Source organism: Borostomias antarcticus, assembly GCF_949987555.1.
Source record: "Borostomias antarcticus genome assembly, chromosome: 16".
NCBI classification, from domain to species: domain Eukaryota; kingdom Metazoa; phylum Chordata; class Actinopteri; order Stomiiformes; family Stomiidae; genus Borostomias; species Borostomias antarcticus.
Window position 1 is genome coordinate 4,916,570 of NC_140249.1, and position 18,239 is coordinate 4,934,808.

Consider the following 18,239-nt stretch of genomic DNA (forward strand, 5'->3'; position numbering starts at 1 on the left):
TTTCGCTCTGGAGAAGACAGAGGACCCGGTCCACCTGTCCAGAGAGCTGGTGGTGAGCTCTGGACCATCTGGGGACTCCACACTCCTTCTCCATGACAACAGGACCCAAACACCGGACCTCACCCAGAACCGGCGGAACCACGTCCAGAACCAGAGCCCCCCATCGGCCACAGGTAACATCACAGAAAAGGGTTCTGATTCTGCGCCGTTACAGCTCACACAGAACGGACCAGGTGTGGAATACACTCTATTAGTCAGAGCTGGAGAACAAGCACATAGAACAGACTGGTCTTTTCTTGTCCTGTCGTTTGCTGATCCAGTCCTTCTGAGCACAAAGGAGAGAGAGGCAGAGAGAGAGGGGAGCGACTATGTGGTGAGGAGGACAGAGACAGATACTGTAGACTCAGAGAGACAGAATCAAACACTCAAAGAGAAGGTAGCAGCCGACTGTATGGTTGAGAATAACACATCCGAACATCAGGCATGATCATGTTGATTCTGTGTGTATTGTATAAAGCTGGTATGTGTGTGTTAGTTATTACTAGCTTGTATTTCTCTCGTGTCAGGGAGGGTTGAGATACCGTCTTGTCAGCGTTTTGAGCCACATAGGCTCCTCTACCACATCAGGTGAGGCCCAGTTTGGACTGGATAAGACATGAAATGGCTCCTGTCTCATAGTTAAGGCACACACACATCCTCAAGACACACACACACACACTTACTGTAGACCAACGACCTGGCTGAGAATAAAACAACAGAACTACTGACCTGTGAACTCAGATACATACAGTCCATGAACATAATATTATTATACTAACCTGAAAGCTTTACTGGTAAGAATACAACACACAGACAAAGAAGAAAATAACTCACAGTTGAAAGCAATTAATTGAAGGTGAGTGTCAACACACACACACACACACACACACACACGTTATACACATCTGATCACATCAACTGACTGTCTCCCCTCTCCTTGTGGCGTCTGATTTCCTTGTGCTCTGCGTTACTCGACCAATAACTGTCTTCCCTGTTCTGTCCGTCTTCTCCATTTCCTGTGCTGACTCTGTCCCCTGTGTTCTGGGTTCTTTGTTGATCCACCCTCAACTTGTTCTGTCCTGTAGGACATTACATCAGCGATGGCGTCTATGCTGATGGAGGCCCGGGAGATGGGAACGACTGCTGGCTCTCCTACAACGACCTCAACGTTTCTGAAACCACCGGAGCGTCAGTGTGTCGCCTGCGAGAGAAGAGCGCCTACATCCTCTTCTTCGAAAGACAGGTGCCCTGTTCTCATTCATAGTTCTACACATAGCATGGAAATGAACGGTAATGGCCTTCAAGTTCAAGCCATTACTTTATAAGACAGGATATTTGTATACATCAACTACTTAGTAACATATAAGTGTTTTCTCTTGTAGAAGCCGGAGATTTGTCCAGGATCTGGAGGGGACAGCCTGGGCGCTGGACATGGGCAGACCCGTGAGCCTCAGGCGGACGGCCAGGGGGCTGGGCCAGGGGGCGGAGCCGAGGGCCAGGGGGCGGAGCCGAGGGCCAGAGCGAGTCCGGGGGATCCTGCGCTGTCTGGAGTGCGGGACCGGGGTCCGGCCGCTGGAGGTCTGGCAGGGGGTCGGCAGGCGCCGCCGACGGCCCAAAACCAGGCAGCTGGGCAGGCTGGGTCAGCTGGGAGACGGCCAGGGGAACCCATGGAACCAGGGAACCCGATGGAACCAGGGAACCCGGAGGGAACAGACGCAGCACCGGATCACAGGACACAGGACACGCAGCAGATTGCACAGCCAGGGGGGTCTGCTGGAGCATGGAGACAGGCTGAGCATCGGCACAGACGGCCGACGGCTCGGGAACCAGACCTCAGTTGTGGCTCTGGGCTGCGGGCACTGCAGGAAGGAGTCAACTGGACTGGGACTAACATGGCTGAAACTAACCAGACTGGGGCTAATAAGACTGGGACTACCAGACTGGGGCTAATCAGACTGGGGCTAATGAGACTGAGGCTAACAGGGCTGAGGCTACTGAGAGGGTTAGGAACAGCCACAGCTTAGAGGACAACGATTGGGACAAGATCTGGAACAGGGCTGGAGACGGGGACAGGGTCAGGCTCATCTACAAGGACAGGGGCCGTCCCAGGCTCTGAGGACCCCAGGAACTCAAACACAAAGGCCTGCGAGAGCACAGGAACTGGGACCTGTGGGAACGCAGCCACCTGGGAGAGCAGGAGCTCAGCCACAGAGGGGGTCTGGGGACCAACAGGAGAGACCTGCAGCTCAGGAGAGACCTCAGGAGAGACCTGCAGCTCATGCTCAGGGGATCGCTGCGGCACAGGAACAGGAAACTGCCACCACACAGGAACAGGAAACTGCCACCACACAGGAACAGGAAACTGCCACCACACAGGAACAGGAAACTGCCACCACACAGGAACAGGAAACTGCCACCACACAGGCCCAGGGCTGGAGCAGGGGGACACTAGACGGTTTAGGCCCCGCCGGTGGCCTCCACCTCTGCTAATTAGACTGGTCGTAGCCACCTGTCTTCCTGTGGTCACATGGCTCCTGTTGGGCAGTCATCATGAGTATATCTGACTTGTATTCCTGCTACTCAGTGCCAGTCCAATGATAACGCATTTCAGAGAATGAACAAAGGGTTTAAAAAAACAAACAAAAAAGACTAGACAGGTTTGAGAGAATAAAAGCATCTCCAGGTAGCATACTGACATTTGTTAACATTAAACTGGCACTGAGTAGCAGAAATGCAGGTCAGATATTACGGTGGCCCTGAAGTGTCACAACACAACGCATAAAAAAAAAAGTGACAACGCATCAAAAATAGTGACAACGCATCAAAAAACGTGACAACGCATTAAAAAGTGACAACGCATCAAAAAGGTGACAACACAACACAAATCTGCCACAACATAACACAAACTGGCCACAACACAAGCCGGCCACAACACAAATCGGCCACAACACAACACAACCCGGCCACAACACAACACAAACTACAGCTACAACTACAGGAGCTACACTGCTCCTGACTGGCTCTGACCCGAGGGGGCGGAGTCTCACTATCACGTCACTATACACGCCACGAACCCCACAACTCGGCCTCAGAGTGGGCTAGAGACACACGGTCTTCCCCGGTGGGTGCAGGAGGGTGGCCCAGAGAGGGCTACACTGTCCGCGACTGACTCTAACCTGAAGGGGCGGAGTCTCGCCATAACACCACTATCTACACCACAATCCCACAACTTGGCCTCAGAGTGGGCTAGAGACACACGGTCTTTGCCAGTGGGTGGCCCGGTGAGTGGTACACTGTCGCTGAATGGTTTTGACCTGAGGGGGCGGAGTCTTAGAGTCAGTCGCGGACAGTGTAGCCCTCTCTGGGCCACCCTCCACAACCACTAGTGAAGACCGTGTGTCCCACTCTGAGGCCGAGTTGTGGGGTTTGTGGCGTGGATAGTGGCATGATAGCGAGACTCCGCCCCCCCCAGTTGTGGCTCACTTCCGTTGTGTTGTGGCTCACTTCCGTTGTGTTGTGGCCGGTTTGTGTTGTGTTGTGGCCGGTTTGTGTTGTGTTGTGGCCGGTTTGTGTTGTGTTGTGGCCGGTTTGTGTTGTGTGTGGCCGGTTTGTGTTGTGTTGTCACCTTTTTGATGCGTTGTCATTTTTTTTAATACGTTGTCACTTTTTTTGATGCGATGCCACTTTTTTTTGATGCGTTGTCACTTTTATTGATGTGTTGTGTTGTGACACTTCAGGGCCACCGTAAGATATACTCGTGATGATTACTCAACAGGAGCCAGGTGAGCGCAGGAAGACTGGTGGCTATGATCAGTCTATAGCAGAGGTGGAGGCAACAGAAAAGGGCCTGTGCTCAAAGTCCTCAACTGATGTGTGGAAGTAAACAGCCTCTCAATTAAAATACACTGTGTACAAAATAAAGATCATTATGATCCAATGCAAGCTTCAAGATCTCTTTATTGCCATGTATTTGGTTCACACATACTAGGAATTTGACGCGGGTTAAGAAAAAATGCTGTTAGATGGCATACTATATATGAGTGAGGTTTTTTTTTTTTTTTTTTACATATTATGAAAGTATAAATTGTAAGCTTTCAAATCATGTACCATGCATTGAAATCTGAAAACGGGCTTCAAAGATTCAGAGCTGTTCACACTTCTCACAGGACATGGATTTTACCGACAAAATATGACAAATTTACTCATCCTAAAAGTGTTGTTTGTTATATTGAGTGGGTTCCTCGCAACATCGATTTTCATAATATGGAAAAAAGAAGAAAGCATTTTGCCCTCTAGTGCATTTTGAGGATAGCAGATATCAGGACCAAACCTCCAGTGGCAGTCACATATACAGAATGGGGTGTGGTGAGTGTGTGTACAGTGTGTGTTCTATATACAGAATGGGGTGTGGTGAGTGTGTGTACAGTGTAGCGATTGTAAGACTGGCGTGTGTCGTGAAACTTTACAATACTTTGTCAGCAATTACACCCTTAAATCTTCTTGAGTATGATGCTACAAGCTTAGCACACCTATTTTTGGGCAGTTTCTCCCATTCTTCTTTGCAGATCCTCTCAAGCTCCATCGGGTTGGATGGGGAGCGTCGGTGCACAGCCAATTGCAGATCTCTCCAGATATGTTCAATCGGGTTCAAGTCTGGGCTCTGGCTGGGCCACTCAAGGACCTTCACAGACTTGTCCCGAAGCCACTTCTTTGTTATCTTGGCTGTGTGCCTAGGGTTGTTGTCCTGTTTGAAGGTGAACCTGGGTGTGGAGGGGTGTGTGGAGACTGTCTCTCAGGACGGTGGAGATGAACCAGCAGTCAGAAGCTTTCAAATACAGAGTCTCTCCCTGCTGCTGTTGTGACAGATCCACAGAGGAGGAGCAGGAGAGCTCCAGCCTGAGCTGCAGAGCCCTGAGCAGCTCTGCTGATAATGCTGCTGCCCCCTGCTGGTCAAGAGAGGCAGCGCAGCAGTGGAGTAACCTCAGCAGCAGCTTCCTGTCAACACTGGTAGACAACAGGAGACAGACAGAGAGGTACCAGGTGCCTTGGTCACATGGGTAATACAACACTATACTTCACTAACATTAGCAACATTAAAGCTGCAATAAGTGATTTTATTCACGTCAAAACTAATTAAGACCAACTGATATCAGATGGTTTCATTCACGCAAAATACAGACAAGTATGTGAACAACGCCGCTAGCGACGCAGCCGCTTGTCTACCCGTACGCGTTGTTAAAAAGCAAGTATATTGCTGTCTTTACCTCTTCATAACCAGCCTGTGCAGGATAGGAAGAAGATCTGAGCTTGTTCTTCCTGAGGTCCACCTGTGCAGGGTTGTTCTGGGTCGACTGCGGCAGGAGTAGTAGAGAACCTCCCAGTCCAGAGAGCAGGAGGTCAGGTCTCCGACAAGCTTCTCCAGGAACGACTGAGTCAACTCCTCGTCCTGAGCTTCAAACACAACTACAGCCAGCTGCTGCACAGCCTCGGAACACAGTCTGAGGAAGACAGAAATGACGCAACATATATTTAAAAGAATATAAAGAAAGTATGGGTGACATTTTCAGTGCATTAGGCAAAGAAGAAATAACAAACCTAATATGTGAGAGAGAGAGAGAGAGAGAGAGAGAGAGAGAGAGAGAGAGAGAGAGAGAGAGAGAGAGATCTTGCTGGGTGTGAGAGTGAGGTCCACTCTGGAGGCACAGAAGCTCAGGACGCTCCCCACAGACCAGCAGGATTGTCTGGGTAACTCTCCTCTCAGCACACGGGTGAAGCCCTAGACCTGGAGGAGAGGGACCAACTGGTGGGCCTCCTCTCTGGATCTCACAGGGACGGACCCACACACATTTTGGAAAAACCCAGCTTCACAGTTGAAATGCATAACAACATTGGGGACATCATCAATCAGAACCTCAGATACTCTATGTTCAGTCACTAGCCTTACTTAATTTGAATACGTTCATCAGATGCACTCACCTGAGCTTTCAGATCAAGAGCAGGCACTTAAGGGAGCTTCTCACTTCACTCTCTTCACCTGACCAGGCCTTTAGCAATACTGGTTTCTTCTCTGGTTTTTACCTCTTTACCTCTTCATAACCAGCCTGTGCAGGATAGGAAGAAGATCTGAGCTTGTTCTTCCTGAGGTCCACCTGTGCAGGGTTGTTCTGGGTCGACTGCGGCAGGAGTAGTAGAGAACCTCCCAGTCCAGAGAGCAGGAGGTCAGGTCTCCGACAAGCTTCTCCAGGAACGACTGAGTCAACTCCTCGTCCTGAGCTTCAAACACAACTACAGCCAGCTGCTGCACAGCCTCGGAACACAGTCTGAGGAAGACAGAAATGACGCAACATATATTTAAAAGAATATAAAGAAAGTATGGGTGACATTTTCAGTGCATTAGGCAAAGAAGAAATAACAAACCTAATATGTGAGAGAGAGAGAGAGAGAGAGAGAGAGAGAGAGAGAGAGAGAGAGAGAGAGATCTTGCTGGGTGTGAGAGTGAGGTCCACTCTGGAGGCACAGAAGCTCAGGACGCTCCCCACAGACCAGCAGGATTGTCTGGGTAACTCTCCTCTCAGCACACGGGTGAAGCCCTAGACCTGGAGGAGAGGGACCAACTGGTGGGCCTCCTCTCTGGATCTCACAGGGACGGACCCACACACATTTTGGAAAAACCCAGCTTCACAGTTGAAATGCATAACAACATTGGGGACATCATCAATCAGAACCTCAGATACTCTATGTTCAGTCACTAGCCTTACTTAATTTGAATACGTTCATCAGATGCACTCACCTGAGCTTTCAGATCAAGAGCAGGCACTTAAGGGAGCTTCTCACTTCACTCTCTTCACCTGACCAGGCCTTTAGCAATACTGGTTTCTTCTCTGGTTGGAGTTCCAGCACTTCTAGGAGGAGGGAGGCCTTTCTCTCTGAGAGGTCTATGAACCAGACTGCAGGAGCTGCTACCTGGTAAACTGGCTGTAAAGCTGGAAGGACACTCCTGCCTGTTTGAATCTCACAGTCCTTCACATGGGAGCACAGGTCCAACAGGAAATCACATTGGTACTGTTACTCCACATCACCATTATCCCAGTCATGGAGGGGGGAAGCTCTGTAACTGAACACTGATGACAGCAGCTTCAGAGCCTTCTCTCCTGTCTGCTCCTCCCACCCACTCTGCTGCTAGAGACAGGAGATCCACCAGGAACATGATCTGCTTTGAGCACTCTTGATAGAAACTGTAACAAAAACATACATTAAAGAACAATTTTACTTGTATATTTCACATTTAAACACATTCTAAATCTAGTGGTTATAACACTCCACTGGTTCTGAACATATGTTACCTAAGAGAGTAGGAGGAAAACAATGGGGTTGCTTGAGTTACATTTGCCTCTTACAATCTGAATGTTCAGAGCCAATCACTTGAGCCGTGTGCTATAGGGCAGACACTGAAGGAAACTCCTCACTGCACTCTCTTCATCTGACCAGAACCTTTTTGATGTGGTATTAAAGATGTTTTCAAAAGATGTTATCATTGCAGATTTTTTTGTGTGCCCTTTCAGTAGTAATTCTGGCTTGGTCTTGCCCCTATCGGTTCAATTCTAACTGATTAACTGTTAAATTTCATTGAATGAAATACGCAGCCTTGCCGATGGTGTGGTAGCCTACCGCTCCACGTGAATGTTTTTTTTTATTTTTTATTTAATGAAAAGAGGCCAGGAAAAGGCTGAAATTGAGCAGCATCTTACTAAGAATGATTTCTTAAGTGTATTTCACTCAGAAAAGTATGGAACGTATGACTTGGAGAATACACAATCCTGAGTTGGTGGGGGACGGGGCAGTCATAATAATTCAGGATTGCTAAGGCTGGAGTAGGAGGAGAGAGGTCGGGGCACGCGTGTGCGAGACGGCTGGTGCTGGTGGACACTCAACGCTGGTTCTGCCAGACATGCAGGCCTCATTACAGAAACCTGCTGTCTGAAAGCCTGTCTTATCTCAGTTTAGGACCACATTTAGGATTTAAGGAAAAGTCGCTTACGTGCATTATACCTGCCTTGTACAGTCGCCTCACAGCTGGACTTTGCATGTTCTCCTGAAAAAAATAGATGCTCTTCACTCCGTCCGGTCCCTGACCAGGACTTGGTCCTCGGGCGCCATGAACGATGGCTTCCCCTTGAGGATGGGATAAACACTTCTTCTCGCAAGCCATCCGACACCTGAATGACTCAATCTAGAGCATCCAGTGTACATAACATAAGCACAAATGCAAACGTCAATCCCTCGTGATTATTTATTATAGCTGTAGCATGTACATAACACGCCCCATGCCCTCCGTGGCAGAGGTCCAGGGAGAACATACGCGGACGTCGCGGGAATGAACGAAGAGGCGCGAAGGGGTTCGCATGGTTATCGGTAGGCTACGTTCAAGCACTGAGCGCAGATCTCGGCGTCTCCCCGTAACGGGGCCGGCTGCGGCTGATAGAAGTAATTGTCCGTTAATTCAAACGTAGCCTTGCAATTTCTAACTTAGTATAAAAGCTATTTGGCAAAAGTTTGCTGAACGCTGATTGGCTGAAGGTGTTTTTCTGTCAAGGCAAGTACACCCACCCACGAAATCGCTCTCTATGGGGCGGAGGCCAGACCGATATTGCGGACCCAAGCAGTGAGCTCGCTAGATCGGGATGGTCATACCAGGCTAGCAGCAGGCTATAAAGTAGGTGTTATTTATTTTATATATTTTTTATATATAGATTTTAATGTTTTGTCTATACCTGGCCTGGACATTTACTGTGAGCTTAGTGAAGGGTATGGATTGTCACTGACCTTTAAATCCTGTGAGACACACTTACAGTAGGCTACCTGTCCTTCATGCCTTTGTAGGTTCAACTTTATTAGACTCCTGCAGCAGCTGCACTACACTGGTGAGATGTACATTTAGCAGTCATCAATAAGATAAGAACACGCTTGGTTCAGTAACCATCAGTTATATTTATTTTTGCATTACATAATAATAAACTTTTCAAATGTCGGCACAGACAAACAAGTATCGGTAAATCCATTATAGTGAAAATTGTGATGTGTATGAAAATAAGTGCATGCATTTTGTATAATTATATTACTTGGGTTGTTAATAAGAATCTCATATATGTGATCAGCGTTAAGTGACAAATGTGGAAAAAAAACATCTATTCTATTTCAAATCATAGCCAGGTGCTCTCTCCCTACTCTTCTGTGTGCATCTCATCCAGCCCGTCCTTAACGGACGAGGACGACATGGGCGTGTCCCACTCTAATAGGATGCTCCTCTTCCTGAGGGCGTGACTTAGCCGGTCCCTCCCCTGGGCTGTCAGGGTCCACCGCTGCATGCCAAGACGAGCCAGCGCCGCGAGGCGTGGCAGAGCAGCGAGGGGAGCCAGGTCGTAGCGGGGGCAGAGGCCAGAGGTCGTAGGCTGAGGTCGAGCTCCTCCAGTGACCCCAGGCCCCCGCCTGCCCCGAACAGCGCCGCCCAGCCCTCGTCCCTCACCTTGCCGTTATAGGAGAGGTCCAACACGCGGAGGGAGGAGAGACAGCCCCGCCTACCCACGGCCGCTGCAGAGACAGGAGGAAGATGGGAGGTGGAGAGACACGCGAGATTAGAGTAGCGGAGACTAGAACGAATGTTGAAGAGTGTGTGTGACTGGGTGTGTGCGTTGTTGAGGAGTGTGTGTGACTGGGTGTGTGCGTTGTTGAGGAGTGTGTGTGACTGGGTGTGTTCGTTGTTGAGGAGTGTGTGTGACTGGGTGTGTGCGTTGTTGAGGAGTGTGTGTGACTGGGTGTGTGCGTTGTTGAGGAGTGTGTGTGACTGGGTGTGTTCGTTGTTGAGGAGTGTGTGTGACTGGGTGTGTTCGTTGTTAAGGTGTGTGTGTGACTGGGTGTGTGCGTTGTTGAGGAGGTTGTGTGACTGGGTGTGTGCGTTGTTGAGGAGTGTGTGTGACTGGGTGTGTGCGTTGTTGAGGAGTGTGTGTGACTGGGTGTGTTCGTTGTTGAGGAGTGTGTGTGACTGGGTGTGTGCGTTGTTGAGGAGTGTGTGTGACTGGGTGTGTGCGTTGTTGAGGAGTGTGTGTGACTGGGTGTGTTCGTTGTTAAGGTGTGTGTGTGAAAGGGTGTGTGCGTTGTTGAGGAGTGTGTGTGACTGGGTGTGTGCATTGTTGAGGAGTGTGTGTGACTGGGTGTGTTCGTTGTTGAGGAGTGTGTGTGACTGGGTATGTTCGTTGTTGAGGAGTGTGTGTGACTGGGTGTGTGCGTTGTTGAGGAGTGTGTGTGACTGGGTGTGTTCGTGTCACCTAGCTGATGCAGGTCGCTGGTGGTGAGGTCACAGCTGCTGAGGCCTAGCTCCTGGATGACCGACGGTTGCAGGGAGCCCAACAGCAGCGCGAGGCGTCCCCCCACCACCTTACACCAAGAAACATCCACCGCTCGCAGATGTGGTACTGCCAAGGCTGTCACACACACACACACACACACACACACACACACACACACACACTGATATGAGATCTGAAGAATATGTATGTTGTTGAGACACATCTGTAGCATATTACGTAAATCCAGGTGCTTGGAGATCTTTGAATAAGTCTGAAAATAATTCAGACATTGCTAGGTGAGTACCGAGTGCGGTGAAGGAATCCTCGTTTAGGCAGCAGCTGTTGTGTGGGAGGCGTCTCATCTGTAACAGCGGTAGGGTGGAGACCAGAGAGTGGACCGCCCCTCCGACCTCCTTATTGGACGACACATCCAGCTCTGTCAACTCTGAGAGAGAGGGGAGCACCTGGACTACAGACCAAAACAATAGGCTTGCTCACATATGAGTGTACATTCGAAGGGGGAAGTTTTGGTACATACACATACAGACTTTCTCTTTCACAGAGGCGCACAAGCGCACACACACACACACACAAACACAAGCGCACACACACACAAACCAGACTCACTTAGGGAACCCAGGTCTGCGTTTGTGAGACAGCAGAGGTGTAGGTTGAGGCTCTCAAGGTGTGTGAGGTGCGCCAGGTGAGGGGTAAGAAGTGACAACCCTCCTGCCAGGTACTTGTTACTGGACAGGTCCAACTCCCGCAGGGAGGGGAGGCAGTGGAGCGAACCACCTTTGTGAAAGTGGGGCAAACAACATCCGTCACAGCATTTTAGGATTACTGAGGCTTTCCTATCTATACATTTATAATATAAGAGGATTCATTCATACTCTCAAACACAGAATAACTGGCCCCTTACCCAGAATGTTTAAGGTGTTTGGTGTCAGGCCACAAGTGTGTAATCGCAGGGTTGTGAGCGAGTGAGAGTGAGAGAGGAAGGAGGCGAGCCCCCCCACACCCCAGCATCTCCGTCCTCTGTCTCAACCAGTAGAGGGTTACAGGACACGTCTAACACACACAGGTCGGGAAAACCACTTCCCATACCACCTAGATCAGGAAGAGAGAGAGAGAGAGAGAGAACGGTTGATACTAGATATACATTATAGAGATCATTAACCATACAGCTTGAGAAAGAAGAGCAATGTCCTGTGCTGGTCCTTACAGGTGATACACAGTAGATAACGCTCTTATATAGACAATCATAAATTCAAAAAATTAATTAATTTATAAAAACTCTAACAAGACTAGTATTAGGAAACATGATCGCTCCCGACACAGAGATACCGTGTGGGTACCAACGGTGTAACACTATTGGCTAACAAGCCTTGTATCTCAGACAGATAAACACAACATTCATACTGGACCTGTCCATTTTTTTTAAATGATTAATAGTCAAGCATTTCTTGGGGGGGGAAAGCAATACTTTTATTCCAATTCTTTCTAAATGCTCTATTCTCTAAAAGCTCTGTGGATTAAAGAAAATCTATATTTATATATATTTTTTAATGATTAGTCTACATAAAAATGTTATCTATATCACATTTAAAGCAATGTGACATTTTGGCTTTCATGTATATACCCAAGTAGGTTCGGGTCTCCTACCCAGTGCTGTTGTGTCAGCTGCAGTGAGTTGGCAGGCCACCAGATGGAGCTCTCTCAGAGATGGGGGGAGTTTACCCAATAAGCCTGGCAAAGTCCCGCCCCCAACACCAATGTTCCAGGATAGGTCCACAGCCTCCAATAAAGGGACATATTCCAGAGCATCCCCTACACACAGGCGCACACACGCGTGCACACAGACACACACGTGGGTTTATCCACATGCAAAGACAATTTTATGCCGTCAATTAAACATGTTATGTAAAAGTGTGATCAGAGTTTTTAGCCCCACCCAGAGCACTGATGTCATCATCATTCAGCCTACAGCTGCAAAGCCTCAGCGTTCTGAGCCCACCCACACTCTGGAGGTGAGAGGTCACGGCCCGCAGTGAACCTCCAACCAGTTCATTCCAGGCAAGGTCCATCTCTTCAAGCTGAGGCAAGAACTGGAGTAGCGTAGCTGAGAGAGGGGGAGGAAACAGAGCACAAATGATGAGTAAAGTCTGGCTAGAAAACTTTATTTGAAGACTGTCATGACACTGTCATAACCATGACATGACCCATGTAGGAATCTTCTGATATGGAAATATGCACGAAAACAGCCACGATCATTGTGCAATCGCGTTTTTTACTTGCACACTCTTGCATGTGCAACCATTATGGTCACAGTCTCAAGCCCTGTTGTGGGCATGAATCGTTCATGTGCACGGTTTGCCTCACGCACGCGCACAAAAAAAGTGTCATATCAGCCTTATGCACACACCTTCAAATAAAGAGTTATCGAAAACATATTAACGCGTGAAACTAATGTATGACTCTTGTCCTGTATGTATATGTGTGTGTGTGTGTGTACATAACTCACCCAGCTCCAGTGTGTCCGTAGCAGTGAGGTCACAGTGAGCCAGACTCAGACTCCCGCTGTCAGCTTTCTTCCCCAGCCTCTGGACAAACACACAGACACGCCCCCATCCTCTGGCGTAAACACTCTCCTGTGAGTCCGCCTCGTCCGGAGAGACACCTGGGACACATGGACGAAATATGACTGATCGTCGTGTATAATCAGAGCTTGTATGATAATCCCATAATTCAGGACACTATCACTTCTCCCTTCTCTCCTCCTCCCTCCTCCTCTCACCTGTCCCCTCTCCTCGTTCTTTCTCCTCCGCGTCCTCAGGAAGCGCTCCGCCCTCCGCCAGGCGGGACAGGAAGCGGCCGGAGGAGGAGGGCGTCTTCCTGTCAGAGCTGGGGCGCTTGCGGCGGATCTGGTTCACGATGAGGTCGAAGGGAGAACGCTTCTGGCCCGCCTCCTTCCCTCGCTGCCCATCTGACCAATCAGAGTTAGACGAGCCCATCACAAATCACGTGACTGACCTTGACAACGGCACAGACCCTGAGGTGATGGGGGTGTATGGAAGCAGTTGCTTTTGAGTCCGTTTTTCCACACTATGAATTTGGAATGATTATGATGACGTAGACAGTTGTCTAAGAGCAAAGAGAGAGCACTCGTTATCCATGGAGGGAGGTGCTGGTCAAAGCAAGCACAAATCAAAATATGAAGACTTAAATCTTCATAATATTCATAGCACAAGGAAGGTTTAACTCTTCTTATTTTTGAAGAGTTCAACATACCTGCAGACTCCATTCTCCAACCTCCACCTTGGCAGCGCCCTGCAGCGACAACACCAGCATTTGAATCTCTCACTGTAGCCTAGGCTACAGAATGTTTAAAAGTGTAGTGACAATATTGAGAGCATCTGCACACAAACCAGGAATTAAAAGGTCATAAAAAACATCAGAGACCAGTAGTCAGCTGAACCTGTTTCGCTGTTTCTTCGGTAGGCTACTCGTGCAAATCGGACTTTGATGCCGTAACCGCGCACGCCTGCACTGAGCCCAGTAACAGCCAAGTCGGATAAGACAAAACTAGCGTCAAATAGCCTATAATGCATGAATCAAGTACCTCCTCGGGTGAATTGAGCGTGCAATTTTTTCCAAATATGGACAAGATGATCAGCGGTAACGTTAGTATCAAAGAGCGAACAGAGCTTCTTCACCAGTGACGTCGGCCCGTCTCGTGCTCCTCAGGTGTATCCTCCCGGAAGTGTTCAAACTTCTCAACTCCTTTGGTAAACAACCATGGCGGTATGTAAATAATGGGACCACCTCACGAATATGATTGTCAAAATAAAGAAAAATATATTTTATTGACGATTCACAGAGCTGGACAGACCACAAAGACAGACATTTCTTCCAAATGTATTTTATTAGATTCCACTGAAAGCTGTAGACAGCACAGCATAAAGAGCACTGGTTCCCCTCTCGTCTGTGTTAAGTAGAAACCAGACCATAGGCCTACACTGGTGGGTGCAATGTTACAGAACATTTGGATAGAAATGCAGCATAATAGTAGAACCGATACAATTCTCATGCAGAATAAATGGTGAATAATATAGGTCCTATAAGCTGCATTTCGGTCCAATGATGTGAGCGTTGCTTCCAACAGAGTAGGCCCAAGCACTGCTTTGGGAGATACTCCTCCTAAAAACCCAGGACCTGCCATACACCCCCCTCCTGAGGGAACATCTCAATAGTCGTGGGTGGCCTCCTCAATTTGTCTACTCCTTCCTGGACTTGTCCGAAAACACAGGACAAGTGAAAGCAACCTAGCCTAGAGTCGGCGGAATTGATTCCGAGCCAGTCTGTGATGCTTCAAGCCTGATGCAGGAATGGAGACAAAGCGAGGAAACCGCTGTAGACTACTGAGAAAGACCCTCGCGTTTCCGCCCTCCCTCCCCCCTACGTCCGTCGGCAGCAAGAATGAAGAGTGTGAAGATGGGTGTGTCATTCCGTTGAAAGGTGCGTCGCCATGGTGACACAAACTCCCTGATTGGCTACTCAGTCATCGTCCACTGTGGGTGTGATGGTCACGTCCCTCCTGATCTGGCCCCAGCCAATCAGACTAGAGAGTGAGGAGAGGGCCAATGAGACACAAGCATGAAAAGGGCTCAGGATACTTCTATAAAAATTGTGTCTATACATCAGTGTGTGTGTGTGTGTGTACAACATTGTGCCCAAGTTGATTTGTATGAAGAGGCCTCTCCCTCCTAGACTCACAGCCAATGTTTCTCCACACGGCGGCTGAGGGCGATCTTCTCACCCACCTCGGTGCAGACCGGGTTGGTCAGTACGATCTTGCCGAGGTCGGCCTTCACGGCACTGACGCGGCCGCCTGTTGACAGTGAGCCGATGTTCACCATCAGCACCTCGTTTTTAGACAGCTTCTGGACCTGCAGGGGCACACGCGCACACGCACACACAGTGAGAGCTGCTCAGCCTCTCAATCCCTCTCTACATCCATCTGCCTCATTCAGAAACCAGAAGAACCACTCACAAAACCCCCAAATTGTACTCCTTCTCCTTTTCAGAGAAATCAGAGTATACATGCACATCTCTTTTCCAGGTGCCGAGTCAAAAAAGGCAACTGATGTCATGCAGGAAGTCTCGCAACGATGTTGGCAGCTCCCAATTTTTTTTGGTTTAATTCTAACATTTCGAAAAATATGTTTGGAGGCCTCGCAGGCTCTTCTTCATGTGCTTCAAGCCCTCACAGGCTCATCAATCAAACGACTTCAGATCCCAGGATGCACCGCTCACCTTGGCGGCCTTTTTGTCCCCCTCCGTGCGGACTCCCAGCAGCCTCCTGAGCAGGAAGTACGAGATCTCCAGCTCGGTGAATATCTCTGGCAGCGCCCCGACCGCGCCCAGCACCTGGCCCACCATGCGGTCCGCTCGGCACAGCGTCGGGTCGATCTTGGTGCCCACGCCTGGAACACACACAGCGACTTAGAAGTACACATCCACGCAACTGAACCTGGCATCCCACCAGAGCATACACACGGGAATCACAACCCCGCAGAACGGCAATCAGCAGAAAAATCCCAGACTGCACCCAGAGATGCACCTGTCATGCGTAATGATCAGACAGACAGACAGACAGAGAAAAGACAGACAGACAGAGAACTCGTACCGATGAGTCCCCCTGGTGCAGCGTACTGCAGGTCGTTGTGCTCGGCAAACAGAGAGACGATCTTGGAGAAGATGGGTTTACACATGAGCTTCCCCTTGTGGTCTTTGGACACGATGCCGGGACGCACCTCCAACTCCTGACCCACCTGGGGGACACCGAGACAGAGAGGCAAGTTTAAATAAAATAAAAAATGTTTTTTTAAAAGGGTGCCTGAAATGAAATCCCTACTTTTGTGACTGTCCAGGGGAAGAGTGATCTCACCTTCAACACTCCCTTCAGAATACTGCCTCCTGCCACGCCCCCTTTCAGGTCATCCACCTCACATCCCGGCTTGTTCACGTCAAACGATCTGATCACTACAACACACGCATTCCATAAGCTTCCAAGACACGCAGTAGTGCAACAAAACATGCTTCATAAATACATTTTGATTTGATTTAGTAGACGGGTACTCGGCTGACTGCGCGCGCACACACACAGGTTCTTACCGATGAGTCTGGGCTCGGAGGTGAAGTCTCTGATGGGCACTGGGATCTTTTTGACGATGTACTCGCACACCACCTCGATGTTGTATTTGAGCTGGGCGGAGATGGGAATGATAGGAGCGCCCTCCGCCACGGTCCCTGCGGAGAGAGTAGACGGAGGTGACGGGTTACACGCGTGCGCAGACGAGCGCGGCGGCGGCGGTTTCGGTGCGGCCGCCCTCCCCCCGGGGACCTGCGGTTGGCGCCCCGGTCTCGCCAGATCCGAGTGTGGCCGCTCCCTGGGGATGGTTAGTCTGACCTCGGCTCGAGGGGTTGGCTGCGCTACGGCGACCCTGTCTGGTGGTGGAATCACATGAGCTGAAAGAGTCGTCTCTCTCCTTCGCATCCCCGACACCAACAACAGTTAGTAGTGGGGGGAGGATTGTCAGGGTCAATCGGGTAGAAAATTGGGTGAACATGGGATAAACAAAGCATGGCAGAGAGGAGGCATGCACACAAAGAGCAGTGTTTCAATGAGAAAGGCCTGGAGTGAGGGGGCAAGCATACTCAAAGGTAGGGATGGCAAGCATACTCAAAGGTAGGGATGGCAAGCATACTCAAAGGTAGGGATGTTAAAGGTTACATTAGAGAAAGGTGTAGTTGTGCTTTCGGTTTTGTAGGTGTGAGAGTCTCAGGAGCAGAGAGAGAAGGGACAAATATCCTGTGGCCTACACCAGCCCCTACTTCCAACCCCCCCTAGACACTAGATCTGAGATGACGATGGGCCTAAGCAAGATGGTTTCATCTCCACCTTGCCCTCTACCAGGCAAGGGTGGAATCGCCTGCCATATTGCTTAGACCTATCGCATGCAGTCAGATCTACATTAGTGTCTAGACAGAGTGGGAGGCTAGGAGAACCAGGAGAGCCTCCCCAGAATGGCAACAAGCAGAGCGTCTTGCCACACCAGGCCAGAGTGGGGGAGGGTCTCCTGGGCAGAGCTGGGGGTTGCTGTGGGGGTCAGGAGCTAAGTGGCCCAGGCAGCTGGTCGCTTTTCAGACGTCACTTGATGTGACATAGGTTCTAGAATCAGTCGTGTTGGTTGTATTCAGTGCAAAAGTGCGACATCTAGTGGTAAATAGTGGTAATGTCAAACTCGCTGAGCAGTTCCGTTAATGTACTACCGCAAATAACAAAAGGTGGAGAAGAGGAGGGGCAAAGGGGAGAAGGCAAGGAAGATGTTATAAACAACTACAGGAGGAGAGGAGAGAAGGAGTGATACATAGATATAATAGAGAAAGCAATAGATGGGGAGAGATAGACGAACAGAGAAAGACTGAGAGAGATGAAGGAGACAGAAACACTTCATCCCCTCAGGGTTGAAGGCGTCTCCTGATTCGTCCTTCTGGCTGGAAGGGTGTGGCCCCAGGCTTTGCCCTCCCCACCTTCCACCACGATCTGTCTGTTTGACCCTGTCTGTCAGTCTACACCCTGTCAATCTATGCCCCTATCTGTCAGTCTACCCCTCTTTCTGTCAGTCACCCCCCTGACTGTCAGTCTACTCCTGATGGGAACACATTTCTGTACAGTGCAGCAGTTCAGTGGAATAAATTAGCCATGAATCTGAATGTTTCACTCAGCACATTCAAAAGGGTCTTAAAGACTTGGCTGCAAAATAACATGTCTTTTTTTATTACTTACCTCTA

General features: G+C 49.4%; 1 protein-coding gene and 1 pseudogene across 2 annotated transcripts; both read right to left on the reverse strand.

Moving 5' to 3' along the window:
* Window positions 1–2,059: 2,059 nt before the first annotated feature.
* Window positions 2,060–13,686, reverse strand: LOC311319488 (annotated as a pseudogene). Its single transcript has 16 exons — window positions 13,674–13,686; window positions 13,180–13,368; window positions 12,907–13,062; window positions 12,337–12,504; window positions 12,048–12,212; window positions 11,305–11,492; window positions 11,010–11,177; window positions 10,687–10,851; window positions 10,362–10,517; window positions 9,265–9,627; window positions 7,212–7,274; window positions 7,003–7,059; window positions 6,126–6,359; window positions 5,304–5,537; window positions 4,839–5,043; window positions 2,060–2,332 (listed from the first exon to the last, which is right to left on the reverse strand). The product of its transcript is annotated as an uncharacterized misc_RNA (transcript).
* An 817-nt stretch (window positions 13,687–14,503) lies between these two features.
* On the reverse strand, window positions 14,504–16,941 carry LOC311319489 (eukaryotic translation initiation factor 2 subunit 3-like; the record flags this gene model as incomplete). Its single annotated transcript, XM_084451048.1, has 6 exons — window positions 14,504–15,003; window positions 15,159–15,331; window positions 15,699–15,868; window positions 16,072–16,216; window positions 16,333–16,427; window positions 16,560–16,941. 6 exons carry the CDS (start codon window positions 16,939–16,941, stop codon window positions 14,940–14,942), a joined length of 1,029 nt encoding a protein of 342 aa, XP_084307174.1. The 3' UTR covers window positions 14,504–14,939.
* Between the last annotated feature and the right edge of the window lie 1,298 nt (window positions 16,942–18,239).